General features: G+C 46.7%; 1 protein-coding gene across 23 annotated transcripts in view; it reads right to left on the bottom strand.

The window, feature by feature from the left end:
- Positions 1-20,512, bottom strand: part of ABCC8 (ATP binding cassette subfamily C member 8) — an 84,182-nt gene that overhangs the window by 50,877 nt on the left and 12,793 nt on the right. For 13 of the 23 annotated variants that reach the window (XR_006692262.3, XR_010580868.2, XR_012423371.1 and 10 more), the window contains exons 4-8: positions 19,351-19,517; positions 17,483-17,725; positions 16,385-16,573; positions 9,032-9,196; positions 4,554-4,709 (exon numbers count right to left, since the gene is read on the bottom strand). Coding sequence is in view for 19 of the 23 variants with exons in the window: in XM_045371554.3 (XP_045227489.2) it covers positions 4,554-4,709; positions 9,032-9,196; positions 16,385-16,573; positions 17,483-17,725; positions 19,351-19,517 (920 nt within the window). In the remaining 4 variants the exon portion in view is untranslated. Of the gene's footprint in view, positions 1-4,553; positions 4,710-9,031; positions 9,197-13,289; positions 13,499-16,384; positions 16,574-17,482; positions 17,726-19,350; positions 19,518-20,512 lie in introns of those variants that run through there. The other 10 variants (XM_005578490.4, XM_074014124.1, XM_045371552.2 and 7 more) reach the window with 5 other exon arrangements.

Below are 20,512 nucleotides of genomic sequence, written 5' to 3'. Positions count from 1 at the left end.
AGGGCTTTTTCTTGAAGAACAGATGTGTTGGCTTCCTTAGCTAAAAAAAGAGAAAGAGAGAGAAAGGACTGCTTGCCTTGGTCCTGTAGTCCCAGAGCCCTACACTAGATTGGCATTAAGGTCCCAGCACCGCCTCAAGGATAAAGGAGTAGTGGGAGGCCCTGTAATTTAATCACAGAATGCCTCCTGGCTTAGCAGGTATCTTAGAGGCTGGGAAGTGGCCCCTTTACCACCAGCCTCCCAGTGTTTGACAGGTGTTAGATGCTGGCACAGATGGGCAGAGGACCATGTTAGGAGATGAAGTACCCTCTTCCCCGGCCTGCCCTGCAGCATCACCCTCCTGGACTTATCTCTGGCATCCGGTCCTTCATTAGCTGTGCTCAAAGGGAGGCCATCAGGGTGTTCTTCAGCCAGTGTGGGTTAGGCAAGACAACAAGAAGGCTCCCGTGGCACCCCAAGCTCACTAACAGGGCACCTTATGAGCTGGTGTCTGCACCCACACCACCTCCAAGGGACTGGCAGCGACTGGGGTGGGAGCTGGGGCTGCAGCTGCTGCTATTCCCTGGCTCCTCCTCATGCTCCCCCATCCCCTCCTCTTTGGTGCTCCCAAGACTCCTTGGTCCATTCCTCTCTTCTGGACAGGTCTGAATGGCCCTCATGGGGAAGAAATCATGGAGTCTGAGTGTGCAAAGCAACTGTGAGAAATAAAAGGATTATTTTGTCTCCTATTTACAGGTTAGGAAAACAACCTAGTGTAGCGGGGAAGACATAGTCTTTAGAGTCTGTAGCCCTGAGTTTGAAGACCCCAGCCCTTTGCTGTGCAGTCTTGGGTGAGTTACTTAATCTCTCTGATTTTCAGTTTCTTCATTTTTAAAATGGTGATTATAATGCCCACTCTGAAGGACTCTGTTCGTTCTGCAGGACTATTGTGAAGATTAAATGAACCTCTATGATAAGCACCTAGAATTGTGGCGGGCATATAGTTGGAGATCAATACAAGGTGGCTTACCCTCCTCTCAGAAAATAAACGAAAAAGCTTCATAGGAACTCTGTCACAGGGGAACCACAGAAGAGAGATATGTGAGTATGGCGCCACGCAGCTTACACTGGTTCACTGTGTGGCCCACATACCCAGGAGGGCCTCTGGGTATGTGATACCCAGAGGTATCACATACCTCTGGTATCTCTGGGCCTCTGATACCCAGGAGATTGGGAAACACAGAGACCTCCCGTATAGCTAAATTCCTTAACCTGGAGTTCTTGATAAATGTCAGGGGGCACCCATGAAGCCCCTGAAATTATAGCCAAAATGAGCAAGCATTTATTCTTCTGAGAAAGTTTCACTAGCCTTTCAAAGGTATGTGGAGATTAACGGTGGCCAAGGGCTGGGGGCGAAGATGAGGAGTGACTGCCAATGGGTATGGGTTTCTTTTGGGGGAAATGAAAACTTCCACATTTGTGATGATGGCTGCACGACTCTGTGAATATAGTATACTAAAACCCACTGAGTTGTATGCTTTAAATGAGCGAGTTATATCTCAATAAAGCTGTGTGCATGTGACCAAAAAAAGATTATGAAGCAACAAGAGCCCTCAGGGCTTACATGGAAACGGGGTTTCGGCACTATTGTCAATATTATAAAAAGCCGTGTGTGCCCTGTGGCTAACCAGGCTGCACACAGAATCCTAACCACATGAGTTTCTTTGCCATGGGGCTGGGATTGTATCAACTCCCAGGAGTAACACTGGTTCTTGAGTGCTGGTCAAATCCATAAGTGGTAAAGGTATATAGAAAAACAGAAAACCAAAGGACACTTCATGATAAATGAACAAAGGTAAGAAATCAGTAGAGATAAAAATCCCTACCCCCAGTGCAAGGATTAAATTACATAAGGGAGAGGGGCTGGGACAGGGCCAGGCATGGGGCAAGGGCTGTTAATATTAGTTAGCACTCTTAGCAATGATGCATGCGCAACACTGTAAATACTAGTAATGGTAACCATGTGGCAGGTTTAGTAGACAAAATCTGATTTTTTTTTTTTTTAGACGGAGTCTCGCTCTGTCACCCAGGTTGGAACGCAGTGATGCGATCTCAGCTCACTGCAACCTCCGCCTCCCGGGCTCAAGCAATTCTCCCGTCTCAGCCTCCGGAGTAGCTGGGACTACAGGTGCACGCCGTCATGCCCGGCTAATTTTTGTATGTTTAGTAGAGATGAGGTTTCACCATATTGGTCAGGCTGGTCTTGAACTCCTGACCTCAGGTGAATCACCCGCCTCGGCCTCCCAAAGTGCTGGGATTACAGGAGTGACCCACCGCGCCCAGCCAACAAAATCTTACAAACTGCTTGTTCAGGGGGACACAACAGAAAGTGTTGTGTAGCCTTTTGAGTGCCGTGTACATGTTAGGATCCTCCCAGGCTGTGTCTTTCTGTACCAGGCCCTCACCGCCCAAAGTGTTAACTAATGAGAGAACCATGGTCAGAAATCTTCATTTTTCATGTTTCAAAAAAAAAAATTGTATTAGAGGTGAGGTCTCTCTATGTTGCCCAGGCTGGACTTGAACTCTTGGGCTCAAGCCATCCTCCTACCTCAGCCTTTTGAGTGACTGAGACTGCAGGCATGAGCCACCCCACGCAGCTTAGAGTCTTGTGCATAAAAGGTTGGTTGGTAACTGAACTAGATGAGATCTCCAGGCCCTTTTGTAGCTTTTATAGTCATTGATCTGTCTTGGCAGAATGCAGCGGGGGCAGTCTGGGCGTGGGTAGGTGGTGATGGGGGATGGCGTATATGACTGTTCCCATAAAAAAGAACATCAGATTCCCTGAATCCCATCTTGTCTAGCTGTGTCCCTGTGGGAGCCTCTCCCCTTTTTTTCTTTTAATATTTTTTAACTCTAAGCTTTGCAAGTGAGGAGGACCAATACAAATCACTGGAGATGAAGGTTTACGGAATCTTTATCCCAAGAAGCAATGGATTCTGGATTGGTAACGTCTCACTCACACCAAACGTGCAAGTTAGAGGGATCTGATATTTACCAAGTGAAGACTCTGCGGGGCACTCTGCGTGGTGTGTTACTTACATTATCTAACTGAATTGCCATAGCAACTCCAGAGGGTAGGCATCTTTCCCATTTCATAGATGAAGAAACCAAGGCTCAGAGAGGTTAAGTATTTGAATCAGCCTGTCTCACCCAAGTCAGATACTTTCTGCCACATCAAGCTCTCCTGGTGAACCTGCCCCTCTCTGGGAATGGGTCTGGGATTTTGGTTTCTGGTCTGAGCACCAGTGTGTAGATTTACTCCCAGGTATAGGACAGGATCAGACACTGGGGGAAGAGCTCCAGATGGGAGACAGGGCACATGAAGCCCGAGGTCAGATCAACCACGCTGACGATTCTCCTCTGATTATTGGGGGGTAATGTATCTCTTCCTGAGCCAGCACCAAAGGTTGTCTTGCTTTAAAAAATATCACGTTTTAAAGTTTTTATTATTTTTTTAAGAGACAGGAGTCTTTCTCTGTTGTCCAGCCTGAAGTGCAGGGGCGTGATCACTGCTCACTGCAGCCTTGAACTCCTGGGGTCAAGCAGTCCTCCCATCTCGGACTCCCAGGTAGCTGGGACTAAAGGGGCACACCACCACATCTGGTTAAAAAACGCCAGGTTTTGTTTGTTTGTTTTTGAGACAAGGTGTCACTCTGTCACCCAGGCTGGAGTGCAGTGGTGTGGTTGTAGCTCACTGCAACCTCCGCCTCCCGGACTTTAGGTAATCTTCCCACCTCAGCTGGGGCTATAGTTGTGAGCCACCACCCCCAGCTAATTTTTTGTACAGACAGGGTCTCACTTTGTTGCCTAGGCTAAAAATATCACGTTGTTGATTTCCAAAACCAATACATGCTTATTAGAGAATTTAGAAACACATAAAGAAAATAAAAATCACTTATAATCCCACCATGTGGTTTTCCAATTCTTTTTCATGTGTGAATATGTACAAATGTATACATAACAGTTTAGTAGTAAGCATATAACATATACTATTCGTAACTTACTTTTTTTGCTTAAAAATACATGATTAACACTTTTCAATGTAATTAAGTATTTTGCTACAACATAGCTTTTAAGATCTGTGAGCACTCCACATATGATTTTTATTTTCTTTCTTCTTTTTTGTCTGTATAGATGGGGGTCTCACTGCATTGCCTGGGCCGGTCTTGAACTCCTGTGCTCATGTGATCCTCCTGCCTCAGCCTCCCAAAGTGCTAGGATTACAGGTGTGAGCCACCGCACCCGGCTTGATTTTTCTATCGTTTATAAAGTTGGCTCCATTTTTAAAGTCTTAATGATACTGCCGTCTCTGGTCATTAATAGAGATGGTCAGTGCTTGCAGAGTATGGGGCATGAGGGACCCAGAGGTACAGCCTGTGGTACAGCCAGGTGTGTGAAAGGTATAGGCAAGCATGGAGTGGAAGACAGTGCACTCCTAGTCACTGGCCATGAACTAGCAGATTCTGGTTGTGTGTCCTGCTGTCCCCCTCCCTTCCCCTCAGCCCATCCGGTACCTGTACTGGCATAGCCCAGAGGTTTGGGCACAAGAAGAAAAACCACATGAGCTGATTGGTGTCGATGGCAACCAGATTACAGATCTGCCCAGCAGTCATTTCTCCCATGGACAGGTTGGAGGTGGACAGGTGCATAATTTTATTGTAAATCTTGGTCTAGAAATAAGAGCAGAGTGTTTCACATTCATCATCATTCTTGTCATCATCACCACCCCAGATGCCATCTGTTAGTGTGCCAGGGCCTTCTCAGACAGTCCCTATGGTGCCCTAGAGCAGCTCTGTAAGGTGGTACTGTATCACCATTCCAACTTACAAGTCTACTCCAGCACAGCCGGCGACTTCCCCAGCAAGTAAGGCCTTTTCCTGTGGACAGGACTTACTTGGCTCTTTATTTTAATTTTATTTAATTAATTAATTTATTTAGAGACAAAGTCTTGCTCTGTCGCCCAGGCTGGAGTACAGTGGCATGATCTCAGCTCACTACAGCCTCCACCTTCCGGGTTCAAACAATTCTCGTGCCTCAGCCTCCAGAGTAGCTGGAATTACAGGCACGCGCCTACCATGCCCAGCTAATTTTTGTATTTTTAGTAGAGACAGGGTTTTGCCACGTTTGCCAGTCTGGTCTTGAACTCCTGACCTCAGGCGATCCACCTACCTCGGCCTCCCAAGTGCTGAGATTACAGGCATGAGCCACCGCACCCGGTCTGTTCTTTATTTTTAAAAGCAGATATTCAAGTCCAGTTGTATTCTTGATTCACCAGAGGCCAGTGGAGAACACAGATCAGAGCCATAAAAATGATGAAGTGGGGCAGGCCATCTGTTTTAAAGTGGCCATCTCCAGCCTGGGGAGGAGATGTGCTCTGAGACCAAGTCCTGTCATAATTCAGCCTTGAAACAAAGTAAGGGTTCGACTTTGGAAGGTCTGATGTGTTACACGACTGTGTGAGTCAGTCAGCCCCAGCACCATCCCCAGAGCGCAGCCGCCCCAAGGACCCTCCCAGGGCAGATGGAGAGCAGCCGTGGTAATGGCCTCCCCGAGCTCTGAACCTAAAAGCTTTACGTGCAGAGTGATCATGCCTCCCAGAAAGACTGCAATTTTTGGATATGTGCTCTTAAACAAGGAAAAATGCATCTGGGTCTTAAATGTCCTCAGGATGCCTGCTCCCAGATAAAATTCTATTATACATTCTGTTGTAAGGTCGGCTCCCTGCCCTTAATTCCTCTTGTGCAAACCCAGGCTTTTTTGTGGGTCAGGTTTTCTTAAGGCAGGAACCTACTCTATGTCTTTCTGTGAGCTAATACACACCATGGGCAAGATTTAAAATAATGAACCTATTCTATGTCTTTCTGTGAGATATATACTGTGGGTAAGGTTTAAAATAATGGCAATGACATTTTTAAATAAATCTATATACCTCCTAGGTTATGTGAAATGAGACTTTAAAAGATAATCACCTAGTTTCAGTGAAGTAGGGACACCAAGTGATCTGTGAAATAAAGCCTTATTAAGTGAAGACCAGCATACACAGAAATGCACAACTGACTCATAGCTAGTAATTATGTATAATTCAGGAATTGTGCTTAATAACTTTTTATGCACAAAGTGTGGTTATTCTCTAACCCATGAAGACACAGACTCTCATCTGTAAGGGTACATTTTCTGGAAATCTCCAAAAGAAAGAAAGAAAGGTTTTTTTTTCTCCTTAATTTCTTTCTTTCTTTTCTTTCTTTCTCTTTCTTTCTCTCTCTCTCTCTTTCTTTCTTTCTTTTCTTTCTTTCTTTCTCAGAGTCTTGCTCTGTCGCCCAGGCTTGAGTGCAGTGGCGCTATCTTGGCTCACTGCAAGCTCCTCCTCCCAGGTTCAGGCCATTCCCCTGCCTCAGCCTCCCAAGCAGCTGGGACTACAGGCACCCGCCACCACGCCCAGATAATTTTTTTGTATTTTTAGTAGAGACGGGGTTTCACCGTGTTAGCCAGGATGGTCTCGATCTCCTGAACTCATGATCTGCCCACCTCGGCCTCCCAAAGTGCTGGGATTACAGGCAAGAGCCACTTTTTTTTTTTTTTTGAGATGAAGTCTCACTGTGTTGCCCAAGCTGGAGTACAGTGGCATGATCTCGGCTCACTGCAACCTCCACCTGCCGGGTTCAAGAGATTCTCCTGCCTCAGCCTCCCGAGTAGCTGGGACTACAGGTGCATGCCAACATGCCTGGCTAATTTTTGTATTTTTAGTAGAGATGGGGTTTCACTATGTTGGTCAGGCTGGTCTCAAACTCCTGACCTTGTGATCCACCCGCCTCGGCCTCCCAAAGTGCTGGGATTACAGTCATGAGCCATTGCACCCCGCTCCCCTAATTTGTTTCTATAATTAAAACCAGTCTTTCCTTTCTGTGGCATAGTAATGAATCTCTCTTATTAACACGAAAGATTCAAACAATTTGATGAAAACGATTATATGCTAACACATTAAAAAACCATTTTTGGATCTTTTGGTGTAATTGGAAAATGTAATTTATGACATACACACAGTAAGTATATTTAATTACAAAACTGTCCAACCACAAAAGTGGCTGTGTTTTGTGGTGGTGCAAATCTGCCTGTCACTGGAGGGGTCTGAGGAGAGGCTGGGATTTCTGGTGAGGTTTTCTGAACTGAGCAACAGTTTGGTTTCTCCCAGCTCTGGGACCCCATGAGTCTTAGAAGGTCTTAGATTTTCCTGGGCTCTTTCCACTATTGTCACATAATGATATCCCTGAGGAAATACTCTGCTTTCCCAATGAGAAACCACTGGGGATGGGCAGTGTTGCCACATACAGCTGCATAGGTTGTGCACTGCACAACTTGGGAGGGCACCGTTCACACAGACTATTCTAAGATAGCCAGAGTTTGGACTCTGACATTGTCCCCAGCCCAAGCTATATCTTTGTCCTCTCGGTCCCTTTTCTGCAGAGCTTCTTATCCTGGCTTCCACATGACCAATGTTAATGATTCTGAGGAACATTTCTGAAGAATGAGGTAGCTTCAGGATTTTACCACAACTTCATGGACATCACTAGGCATAGCTGAATCTAGTTATTCCCAATGCCCATTCTCCTCTTTGCACAGAGAATTTCTAGCAGTGCATATATAGCTGTCAAGAATAAAGATCAAGCTCTTTCTAGCCTCTCTAGATATGGTCATTTGGCCAATTTCTCACCAATGGGATGCAAGAGAGTATGTGCAAATTAAGCATTATGATTTTAAAAGGAAGATGCGTTCCCTCCTCTTGTCCCTTCTTCTGGCTGGTTTAAATGTAAATATAGTGGCAGTTTCAATAGCCACCATGGCTATTGAGATGAAAGTCACAAAAGAAGGCTGGCAGAGCAACATGACACAAGAAGCCAGGTCTCTGATCATTGAGTAGCTCCTGTGTCAGCCCTGACTCTATCTGAAGAATAAACAAACTTCTCTCCCATTTAAACTATTCTCAAACAGGATGTCTCTCTAGTTTGATAGCTGAACCAAAATCCTAGTGAAGACTCTGGGACTTGGACAACTCTCATCATCACCTTCTTCAAAGGGGCCCTGAATACTCCCTGGCTTTGATCATCTTTCCAAGAATCTCTAACAGGGAAGCCACAGAAGGCAGGACCAAGAGCCTAGACTTAAGTGACCCAACAGACCAAATAGGTCACTCTCAGTGGGCAAGATTTCAGAGTTCAAATAGACCTTAGAGCAGTTGTCCTCAACCTTTTTGGCACCAGTGACTGGTTTTGTGGAAGACAATTTTTCCATGGACCTGGGGGAGAGGGATGGTTTCAGGATGAAACTGTTCCACTTCAGATCATCAGGCATTAGATTCTCATAAGGAACACACAACCTAGACCCTTGCCTGCACAGTTCACAATAGGGTTCGTACTCCTATGAGAGTCTAATGTAGCCGCTGATCTGACAGGAGGCAGAGCTCAGGTAGTAATGCTTGCTTCCACTGCTTACCTCCTGCTGTGTGGCTCAGTTCCTAACAGGCCATGGACCAATATCCCATCTTAGAGGGCACCCTGTCTTAGAGGCTATCTAGACATAGTATGTCAAGCACATTCCTTTTTTCACACCCAAAGAAGACGGTCTGGTAGCAGAACTCTGGAATAGCCATGTAGAGAGGATTCCAAGGTTGCATTTACCCTTGGTCAGAAAGAGTGCTGTGATCAATTGGTGATGTCTGCCACTTTCAAGCCAAGGGCTGAGCAGTTGGCTTTTCAGACCTAGTCCAAGGCAGAACCAGAGCCAGAGCTACTCTGCCTCCCAAGTTCAGCCCAAGACATTTTCCACTATCCCACACTGCCTTGTCAATGGTTACTGTTTTAAAACATTGTTAATGGGCAACAAAAAATAAATTCACAGCAGAATTATTCTTGAGTGTTCATGAGGATGAATAACACTCGTGGACATTATTCCTAATAATAGTTCTTATGGTGAAGTGAAAAAATAATCATCCAAGTACCTGTATTGCTCCTCTCAAGTTAATTCCAGTTTCAATGGCCACATAGTAGGATGCTTGCAGAAATGTCCTTTGCAGTAGGAGGGCAAGGAACAGAAGCACGGCTAAGACGTAGGCATTGGCAAGGAACTCTTGGGATGAGACAAAGTAAACTCCGAGAAATTGTGTCTGTTGGAAAGAGAAGTTCAGAGGTGACTGTCACTGCCAGCAAAATGACCACTGTAGAACACATCACTGTGCCATAATGGACCATTGCCATGATTATTACAAGACCCTCCGTGCCTGCAAAGTCTTATGCAATTGTTTCTGAGTGAAAAATCAGACTGATAAATCCAAATAAACGTTCTTCTAACTACAGGGAAGGTTGCTTACACCCTGTTCATCTTTCCACTTGAGGGAACAGAATGGGGCCCAATTACAACCGCAGGCCCACAAATATGACTCTCAACATTGTGGCCACAGGCCCAGGGGAGAGCATTCTGAATGGGGCAAGAATAAATAGAGCAGCTAAAACCTGAACTGGTATAGCAAGTCTCATGGTGCATGTTCTCTGCTACAGAAATGGAATCAGCAGCTCCCTTGTTCCAAACTCACCAACAGCTTGTACTGTAGCAATTACGGAGCAGAAAAGGCCACTGGAAAACATGGCACCGTAGAGCTCTTGGGAGAGAATGGGAACTCATCACTTATAAGAGACTGAAAAGATTTCAGACGCAAGCCCGCCAGCCTGATGGGCTCCCAGGGCCTCCTGTTAAATTTAAGGTTCTCTTGTGTACTTCCAGCAAGATCTCAGATGGCAACCAGTGAAGAAAAACAAACATTTTAACTTTGTTGCTAAAGATACCAGGGAACAACAGTGTGTCTATTTCCAAATTAAGCATCAATAACTCCCAGGAAAACTTTGATCTTGATAAATCCATTGCTCCCCAGCAGAGCCACATCAATATTTCCATGAAGACAGAACTCTGCTCTTTCTCAGACACTGCCCTGGACTGTGCGTGCTGTTTGGCAGGGTGTGGGAGCTGCTGCAGGGTAAAGAGGGATGGGAACAAAGTGATGAAAAGGAGTTTGAGGGCACATCCACAACCAGGATCAGGCAGAGAGGGCCCAGGCTCTCAGGAGGCCTTTCCCTAGAGTCAGCAATTCCTGGATCTTGGATCAGAGCTTCCTGATGGTGGCCTCTCAGTTTAACAGAGGTTCTCTAAGTCAGCCCTCACTGCTCCCTGGAGTTGTCTGGTCCTGCTCACCACTGTCTCTCCCGTGCTGTGTGCGACAGGGGTCTACATCTGTTGGGGGCAGCAGGAAGCAGCCACAGGGAGACCACTGAGGGATGCATGCAAAACTCTAAGAGGAAGGCCCTACCCAGGGTCTCTGTCCCATTTGCCAGTGTACCAGAGGGAGACGTAGAGGGAGGAAGTTGAAGGTAGAAGGGCGGGGGTGGGCTGGAAGCAGAAAAATGGGCCTTAAAATTAGGCTGCAGGGAGAAACCTGACCTTCCGGGGAGGAAGGGGCAGGAGACAACATTTATCAGTTGCAAAACTCTATCCTCACAATACCCTACTGAGGAGGGTACCATTATTAGCCCCATTTCATACATGAAAAAAGGAGTTTCAGTAGGGTTAGTGGCTGGCCCAAGGTCACACGCTGGTAAGGGGACAACATATGAACATGAACCTGGATGATGTCCAAAACACTACCCCAGACCCAGTGTCTAGGCCTCGTCCAGGCCTTTGACCTTAAGTGTCCTAGTGTCAGTTACAGGCTTGTGACTTGTCAGGGATGGAAACATGCACCCCTGGCTGGTACTGGGTCAGAAATATAGGCATGTGGGGGTTAGGAAGACTCGGTCCTGTTTAACATGGCCTGGGATTCTTCTGTCTCACTGTCCTCTGCAGGGACGCAGCTCTGGAGACTGGAGTCCATGATTTTAAAGCAACAATACATCATGAGAATTTATCCCAAAGAAAATAATTTCACATAAGGTAATGGCTGTATGAACACAGACATTTATTTTGGGGCCACAGCAAGAGGAGAATGCAAAAACCCACATAAATGTCCAACCACAGGGAATGATTATGTAATTATGATACTCCTGGGAACACTATGCACCCAAGACCACTGATTCTCATGAAAGTTCTGGAGAAACATGGACTGCCACACACATGCTGTGTTACGATGAGCAGAAAACACACAGGCTGGAGAATGATGGCTGGAAAAGCCAACTGATCATGTTTGTTCATTAGACTGTGGGTGTTACTTAAATATACTAGTCAGTATTTGTGCATTTTTAACAAAACAACAAATTCTAGTTTTGCAGCTCTAAAGGCAAAACTTTAACTCCCTCCCTGCCCCCAACAAACATACCCTAGGGTCAGAAAATGATTTTTGTAGATTGAGAATTTTGTGACCTGTTAAAATAAAAATCTCACTGCAGCTATAAGTCATTGGGTCATTATTAGATCGCTCTTCAAAGAGTTGGTTTAAAAGGGATGGAACCTGGAATAGCTAAGTTTCAGTTAAGAAGTGGGTACCTGGCTAGGCCTGGTGGGTCATGCCTGTAATCCCAGTACTTTGGGAGGCTGAGGTAGGCGGATCACCTGAGGTTAGGAGTTTGAGACCAGCCTGGCCAACATGCTGAAGCAGTGTTTCTACTAAAAATACAAAAAAATAGCCGGGAATGGTGATGCATGCCTGTAATCCCAACTACTCAGGAGGCTGGGCCAGGAGAATCGCTTGAACCTAGGAGGCAGAGGTTGCAGTGAGCTGAGATTGCGCCAATGCACTCCAGCCTGGGAGACAGAGTGAGACTCCGCCCTCCACCAAACAAACAAACAAAAAAAATTATTGGGTACTAGACTAGCCAAGAGGCCTGCCATGCTGCCCAAGGAAGGCAGGCCCTGGTGGAGTCTACCTAGAAGAGGGTCCTGGGTATGATGGCACTGGCCAGCACCCTGCAGGTACCAAGGCAAGAGAGAAAAGACTAAGGACCTACAACCTGACACTCGGTGGAAGAAAATGCTTTGGAAAATCATAGGCCCTAGTCTTGCACTTTCACAAGCTCTCAGGGAAGAATTGTGTTTGTTTCCAGGGATTTCCCCGGTAGTCCTCAATATACATTTTTTAAAAGTAATCAAGCCAATGATCTTCATGCCCCCATGTACTTTCTACAGAAGTTATTACACATTTTGTAGTTGAGGCTTGCAAAATGTGACTGCTGAGGAGGATAAAGAGAGTTAACTGCAGAGGTAGGACTAGAACCCAGCATTCCCAACTCTACAGTTTGGACCCCCATTGTCTCTGCCAGGCCGGAGGTGTGATTGGAAAGGTCCCCTTCACATGTTCTCTGGTGCTTAAAGGAGAGAGGATCACTTGGGCTCTTGCTTCTTATTTTGGCAGGTGCCAAAAGGTGAGTTGTCCATAGGTCCCAGCCCTGGGAGGCCCTGGGTAAAGAATAAAACTATCTTTGGCCACCCAGAGACCAACACACCTACCCATTCATCCAAGACTGTTTGACATGGTGGTTAAGAGCCTGGACTTAGAGGTCCTGACTCATAATATATTAGCCACTGTGTCCTTAGGTAAGTTCCTCAACCTCTCTTAGCTTCAGTTTCCTCATCTGTAAGATGAGGCTACAAAGGGACTTCAGAGAGTTGTTATGAGAAGTCAATGTAACAGTGCACAGGAAAAACAGTAAGCGTAAGCACTCAATATATAGTAACTGCTGCATTATTCCTTCATTGCAGAACCATTTCCTATGCAGCTCCTGGGTGTCAGGCAGGGAGGGGGCTGAGTGCTGGGCACACAGAGGTCGGACGATGGGGGACAGAGGATCAAGTCGGGGAAAGAGACAGAGCACTTTGATAGGATGCTATGTGAGCACAGAGGAGGGGCATCTAATTCAACCAGGTGAAGTTTTCCTGGAGCAGATGACATTTGAGCAGAGTCTTGGTGGCTAAGAAGGAGCTAGTGAATTGAAGGCAGGTACTCCAGGCCAGACCAGCTGCATGGACATGGTTATGAAGAGAGGCCAGCCCACATACTAAAACCACAAAGTCACAGAAACACCAAGGCATACACACTCATTAAGTCACTCATAATGATAGCCACAAATATGGCCATCCAAACAGGGGCACACACACACACACACACACACGCAGAAAGACACACCAAAAGACATAGGGACAAACAGAATACACATACAGAACCATAAGCAGTTCTTAGGGGAACTCATTCAGAAACACATACACACTACCAAACCTACACGTTTTCCTACTGAGATTTAAAGGCTGTTTGAAGCTTTAGCCCTTCGATCAAACCCAGACTGTTCCTTCTTCCTTTGGCTCAGCTGATAGCCCAGGGCAGTGCTGGCAGGTTTCAGACACCAGCAGCTCATTATGAATCCAATTCTTTTGCCCTCCAGACAGATCTGTGGCATCCATGGCAGGTGACAGATTGGGAGTAGAGGTTGGGCTGGAGAGGAGGAGGCGGGAAAGAGTTATGGATCATAGGCAGAGCCCAAACTGGGTCCCAGCTTTCCCTGGGGAGTGGCAGTGGGGTGACAGGAGCATCAAAGATCTGGCAAGTCACAGACACTTTCAGTAACTAAAGAGGACATCAGAAATGTTTGTCCTTGTGGATACCAAGGATGATATGTTTCTTGCCAACTCTGAGAATCTTAGGAAGGAAGAGTAATGATGAATAAACCATAGGTGCCCCGCTGTGCCGACTGCTGCAGGATGGATCAAGGCTGGGCAGAAAAAAGGGCTTCCTCTCCCAGATTGTGAAACATTGCAACATGTAGCTAAGGAGCTTCCTTCTTTGTCATTCATAAAGACCAGAATAGCACTCAGTTCTCTCGGGATTAGAATGGCTTGGGGGCTGGGAGATGAACCAAATGATCTCAGTAAATGATCCCTTTCCCCCATTTTCTCCGAGCTCAGAAGCCCAAATGAGAATTAAGCCACATCCCAGGCAACCACATGATGGAGAGTTCTTTGTTGCGGACACTGGAGACTATATTTACTTTCAACTCTCGTTTCTGTGTCGGAAATTTGCTGATTGTGTTTGGGCTGCAGGGAACAAATATTAAATCTGATAAGGCTCACTGCCACTGAGGCAGGGCCATCTGTCTCCGGGATTTGTGTGCTCAGTAACTGGGACAAGAGCATTCCAATGAGAGGGTAATAAACCCCAGGGTTTGTGTATAAACAAAGAGAAAAAAAAGGGCAATGATAAAGTTCAGATGAACTAAAGTTCTAAGTGTTCTCACCATCTCTTTGGCACATCCTGCCTCCGAGTTCTCTCCTTAGCAGAATCCCAGAAGGGTTTTGGGAAACACAGGAAGAAGAGAGTGGTGTGGACACTCTGATAAGGGCTCTGGCTTGTGTCATTTCCCCCTAATATTAACAACTGGCTCCATGCTGCTTCAGGATTGCCAATGGAGGGTATTCTGGGGTAGCCTATGGTCAGGCTAGCGTTGAAGGTGACACTCCTGTAGACAAGAGAAGCAGCCACTTCCCCTCTCTTTTATGGGCCAGATAAAGTAGAGAGGCTCAAAAAGCCAGAGATGGCTTCAAAAACTATCAAAGTTTAAGTAAGCAAAAGTGGTCCTTGCATTCTTGATTGAGCAAGAAATCTTCCCATGGCAGCCTGGCAAATTGCTACTCGTCCGTCAAGACCCCATTCAAACATCCCCTCCTCTATGAAGCTGTTCATGACCACTGGCTAAGTTAATCACTCTCTTTTCCCACAATTCCCTGAATATACCTCCTAAGAGTCATATGTAACATGTAGCATAGAAGTAATTTATTTCGATTTCTCTCCTCACCATTGGGTTTCATAATCCTTGGAGCCTGAGGTGATGGCTTGATAATAATAGTAAATTTAGCTTCCTGGTTGTAAATGTCCAGACTGTGGAGTGAAAGAGTCTTATATTCAAATTCTGCCTCTGTTACTAACTAGCTGAGAGATCCTGGGGAAAGTTACTTAACCTTTCTGAGCCTCAACTTTCTCATCTGTAAAATGTGGATAAGAATACCTATCATCTCATAAACTGTACAATATTTGAGGTATATCACAGTAAAGCTGTTGCAAAATATAGTCATACCAAAGGGTAGTTTTAGGGATTAAATCACATATGGATAACTTGTGCACCTAGCCAGGTATGTATTATGTGGTCAATAAGTGGCTGTTAATATTGTTAATCATCCTTGTCATAACTATTGCTTCCATATTCCCACAGCCCAACCCAGGCCTGGCACACAGCACAGTGTTCAATAAATGTTTGCTGCGTAAATCAGATTCGACGTAGCTCATATCTGTGGCCAACACTGTTCAGCTGACTAATTATATTTCCAGAAAAATGAACATAAACCTCCTGAGGATTAACTGCTAGCTGCGATTTTAGAGCTCATGAGATGAAAAAATGTTACGCAGAGTGTCATAAATTATTAAAAACCCTAATTCCCAATTCTCCGTATTATTTTCAGATTGTGGTTAAAATGTTATAATGACATCCTCACTTGGCAACTAAAACTCTGAAACTTATTAGGGGTAAAAAGTTTTTCATTTTGTGGCCATTTAAACCTAAACGGCTGCAAAGAAACAGACTATAGAACACAGTCTCCCCAGCCCCCGAAGTGGATGCTATGGCCCCACGCAGGGAAAATAACCCCCAGGAAGGGTTTTCTAGCTCCAACAAATTTCAGTTTGTAGAATCTTTACAACTGCAAAGGCCATTGGATATAATCAAGTCTAACAAGTTTCCAGTGTTTTTAAGCCATGGAAACTTTCATTAAAAAAGAAATTTTAATAGAAAAGTCCAACATATTAATAAAACTCGGGCAACTTTGAATGAAATTTGGAGTGGGGAGAGACAAAACTCCACTCATGAGGGTTTCCCACTTCTCTCTGCTCTGACAGCAGCTCCCAAGATGCCCCTGCAGAAGCTCAAGTGCCAGCATTTACAGGACTGAAGAAGACAGATGTTCAAAATTTTTAAAGTTTACTAAGATGACATAAACTGAAAGCCAACAAATCCAAGCCACAGAAGCTCTAGACGTTGGACAAACAAAAGCACCTCCTGCAGTTTTTGGACTGACCTGACTACCGGAAGAGGTATTATGGTAGCGATGGTGAGAGGAGAGTAGGACACCCTTGGGGCACAGGCTTGCCCCCTGGCATTTCTGTTGACCAGATGCAGAGTATTCTGTGGTGGGGATACTGCTATAGGCTTTGTGCATGTGTGAGGAGCCACTCCAGGTGTGGCCATGGCTCACATGCTCTGGCCTGTTGCACTCTCAGAAACAACTGAAAACCATCTAGAGGGTGCCTTACCCTACTGCTGGGGCTGCCTACCTTGGGCTGGAAGACGTCGTTTTCCTTCCCAAGGTGGTCCACGATCCCAAAGATGCACAGTGGCCCGGCGAAGCCCAGCAGGTCGGCCAAGATGCGGAAAGTGCTGCTGAGGACCAGGCGCCTCCCGAAGGCATGGCTGAGTGCCTGCCAGATGGCCCGGGCACCTTGAGTGCCCTGCACGTCCTTCCTCTGCCCAGAGAGACCATGGCCAGGTCAGGGTGGCTGAGGGCTCATTCAGGGCTGGGCCTAGCCTCCCAGGATGCCCCTTGCTCCTGTTGCCTGGGGAAACCCAGTGGCCACATCCTCTGCAAGCAGGTGAACTCCAGGAAGAGATCATGGAATCAGCAAGTGCACAATTGGGAGGGCCCTATCAACGCCAACATGGTCTAGATGGGCAAACTGAGGCCAGATGATTGCTCGAGGTCACACAGCTGGTCAGGGACTATGTGATGAACACAGCACTGGAATGAGGAAGTGGCCATGTGGCACACTCACTCATTACCACCTGCCACTGTGTCTGCCTCAGCAACTGCCCCGGTGCGAGGACAGAGGCAGTGAAGGAGCACTGGACTGGGAGTCAGGAGACTGGCTCTGCTGCCTGCCAGCTGTGGGCCAGCTCTGGGCAGGTCACGGCCTTTCTCAGGGCCTCAATTTGCTCCTCAGTGACATGGGGAGATTCCTGCCTGGCTCTATTCATAGAGTTACCACAAGGATCAGACCACTAATACCCCTGCTCTCCAAATCAAGTGAACATTCCAACCTTTATAGTCAGTAAGCTCCAGAGGAAAGAGTACAGGGGCGTGAGAGTCCAGTGGGGTCACTTCCCTTCTCAGAGCCTCAGTTTCCCCATCTGGATGAGGACATTGGACTAGATGACCTAAACGGTAAGGGCCATTCCAACTGTGCCTGTCCTATGACTCTTCAGCCCTGCACCTGTCCCTGGTTCACTGTGTGACTTAAGGCAAGCTTCTTCCCCTCACCAGCCTCAGTTTCCCCACTTGTCCCACCAGGATTTTGACCTAATGCCCTTTGAGGTCCCTCTCTGTGACCCTAAACCAGAAGGCAAGGAATAGATGGTGTGGCTGTGCCCCCACTGACCACCTGGGCGTCAAAGGCCTCGCGGAGCCGCTGGTAGTTGGTGAGGGCCCTCATGGCGATGGGCAGCTTCCCAATGGCTCGCAAGTCGATGGGCTTCTTGTGGGCAGTCTTGATGAAGGTGTTCATCCACCAGTAGGTACCTTTGGACAGCAGATTCACGAAGGGCTGCAGGAAGCGCACCCCTAGGTCCTGCAGGTCCTCCGGTGGCTTCACCTCCCTCGGTGTCTTGAAGAAGATGTATCTCTGTGGGGCACATGGGCCATGGGGGACGGGTAAGTGCAACTTCTCACCACTCCCTACCTTGCCCCAGCAAGGATTTGGGTTTGTGATATTCCACACTTGATCTCTAACAGATGGGGCCATCTTTCACCTGTAATTATTACCAGGAAAAGGATTCCCCAACACTTCCTGGCCACCAATGTGAGAGCCTCCTGACTTTGTAACTGCTCATTGAGGTTGACTTTGAATCCCCCATGGCTAGGCTGGGTTGGGTTTAGGTTGGGCTGGGGAGGAGCAGGAATCTCTCATGTACTATCTTCTCCACAGATCTAAGGATACCACCATGTTTCATATACAGTTCACAGAACTCCAAGTCATGTAGACCTGGTTTCGAATCCTGGCTTCTCCACTTACCAGCAAGGTGTTTTTGGACAAGCCTCATCTAAAAGGTTTCCTCATCTATAAAGGGGACGGTGCTTGCATCACAGGGTTCCTGTGAGGGTCACTGGAGGGTGGGGGGACACATAAGGAGCCTTGTGCCCTTCAGATCACCAACTAAAAGCAGAAGAGTCAGAGAAATGCAAGCAGTCCAAATTTGAAAGGGCTAAAGCCCTCACTGCTGGCTGGAAGGCAGGGAAAGGGTTTTCTCACTTATCGCTGGCAGATTACAATCTTTCTGGAGGGCAATATGTAACACTGATCAAAATTTAAAATACACAGACCCTTTGATCCCGCAACGCCATTCCTTGGACTCTCTCCCACAGAAATAAAAGCAGCAATACATAAATGTGAGTATGCTCGATACACCATTATTCATGAAGGCAAGAACTTGGCAACAAAGTCAATGCCCATCCATAGAGAAATAGCTGAATACATTATGGCTCATCCATACGATGGAAAATTATGCAGCCATTAAGAAAACAGAATTAGCTATATCAGATGGCTTGGAGGGAGTCCCAAGAGATATTTGTTGGGTGAGAAAAGCACAGTGCAGAAAACAGTGCATAATATGATCCCATTCTTACAAGATAAATACTGAGGGGGAAACCTACATATTCACTTGTGTTGAGAGGAAAAAACCTGAATAGATATTTATTTAGATAGACACATATGGTTTTATACTAATAAAAACAAAGCATGGGAAAGACAAATGAGTTCATTAGTCTGGGCTACCTGGGGAGGTAGGGGCAGGGGAAGGGGAAGGTTGGAGTCTGGGGTGGGAAAGAGAGAGGGAGGCGGGAGCAAACAGAAGGGAAAACAAAACACTCATTCATGTATGCATGTGACGATATGAATACATTAAAGCAAAGACAAGTCCCCCACCACCGAAGAAAGAAAGGAGAGGCCAGTGTCTGATGCTTATCTTCCCTCTCTATGGAAAGTCATTCGCCAACCTCAGCAAACACACCTGTCACCCCCCTCCCTCTGGGAGCCTGGGGTAGAGCACACCTGGGCCAGATGCAGTGTTTCTCCTGAAACTTCCCCCGCCATGGCCCCACTCCCCTTTACGGGGGCAGGTAAAACAAGTTGACCCCCTCTCAGCTTGGCTGAGAAGCAGGGTGGGGGGCCGAACCCAGGGCAGGACAGAGGCCACAGCCTCTGCTCCCCACCCTGCCCTGGCCCAGGTGCATCCTCAGTGGCCTGCTTACCCTCACCCTGATGACATTGACCTCCACGAGGAGCAGCATCCCATAGAGGATCACCAGCAGCCCCGTGAGGCAGAAGCGTAGCTGCGAGAAGCCAATGGCGTGGTCCAAGAACTTGACAAACTTGATGGTCTTGGTGATGAAGGCCAGGGTCCAATACACCAGAAGGGCTGCCGAGGAGAGATGGAAGATCATGGAGACGTGTGTGCATCATGTGTGTACACTCACGTAATATGTGCAAGTATGTGGCAGAGAAGGAGACAGAATGAGCATGCCCGGGTGTGTACACTTCCGAGTAAAGGGATGTGCACGTGTGAATATATCAGAGTGTGCGACTCTAAGATGACGCACATTCGTCTTAACATTTATGAAAAACACCAATAATCTCATAAATCAAACTGGTCAGACAAATGTCCCTTAACAAGAAGTGATCATGGGAAGAATAAGAAATTTATTTCTTGAATTTAACTAAGTTACAGGCACTGTGCCAAATAAGCACTTTAAATACATGAGCTCATTTATTCCTCACCATCACTTTTCAAAGAAAGTGCACTGCCGTCACCCCCAATTGCTCAGACAAAGGAAATGAGGCTCAGAAAGACGAGATAACTGATCCAAGGCCACACACCCATTAACTGGCAGAGCTGGGCTGGCCTGACGCTGGAGCCCATGCATGCAAGCTCCATGCTATAATGACTTCCTTGTGGAATTTCCAAGTGAGAGAAATCTTAAAGGTCATTCAATCCAGCCTTTCATTTTACAGATGAGGAAACTGAGGCCCAGAGACAGGATGCAACCTTGCCCAAGTGCACTGGCAGCCAGGGACAGAGAGAGGGTGAAAGCCTGGGTCCCTGTCCTCACAGTCCAGAGCCCACCACAGTCTGATGATGGAGCAGGGCCAAGGGAGACATGGAAAAAGCCAGCCATTGTTCCGTGAGGCAGTGTTATACAGGGGTTAGTGGTGGTGGTCCCGCAGCCAGATACACCTGGGCTCAGAGCCGGTGAGATAATAGCTGTGTGACCTTGGATTAGTCACTTAGCCCTCTAGAGCTTAGTTTCCTCATCCATTAAGTGGGAATCATAGTAGTGCTACCTAGAAGGTTCTTGTGAGAAATGTATGGAAAGCATTTAGTGCAGTGAGCCTCACATGCAGCCGGTGCTCTTT

This window comes from Macaca fascicularis, chromosome 14, assembly GCF_037993035.2.
Source record: "Macaca fascicularis isolate 582-1 chromosome 14, T2T-MFA8v1.1".
NCBI classification, from domain to species: Eukaryota; Metazoa; Chordata; class Mammalia; order Primates; family Cercopithecidae; genus Macaca; species Macaca fascicularis.
Note: the sequence above shows the minus strand (reverse complement) of the source record. Positions and strands in the feature narration are given on the sequence as shown.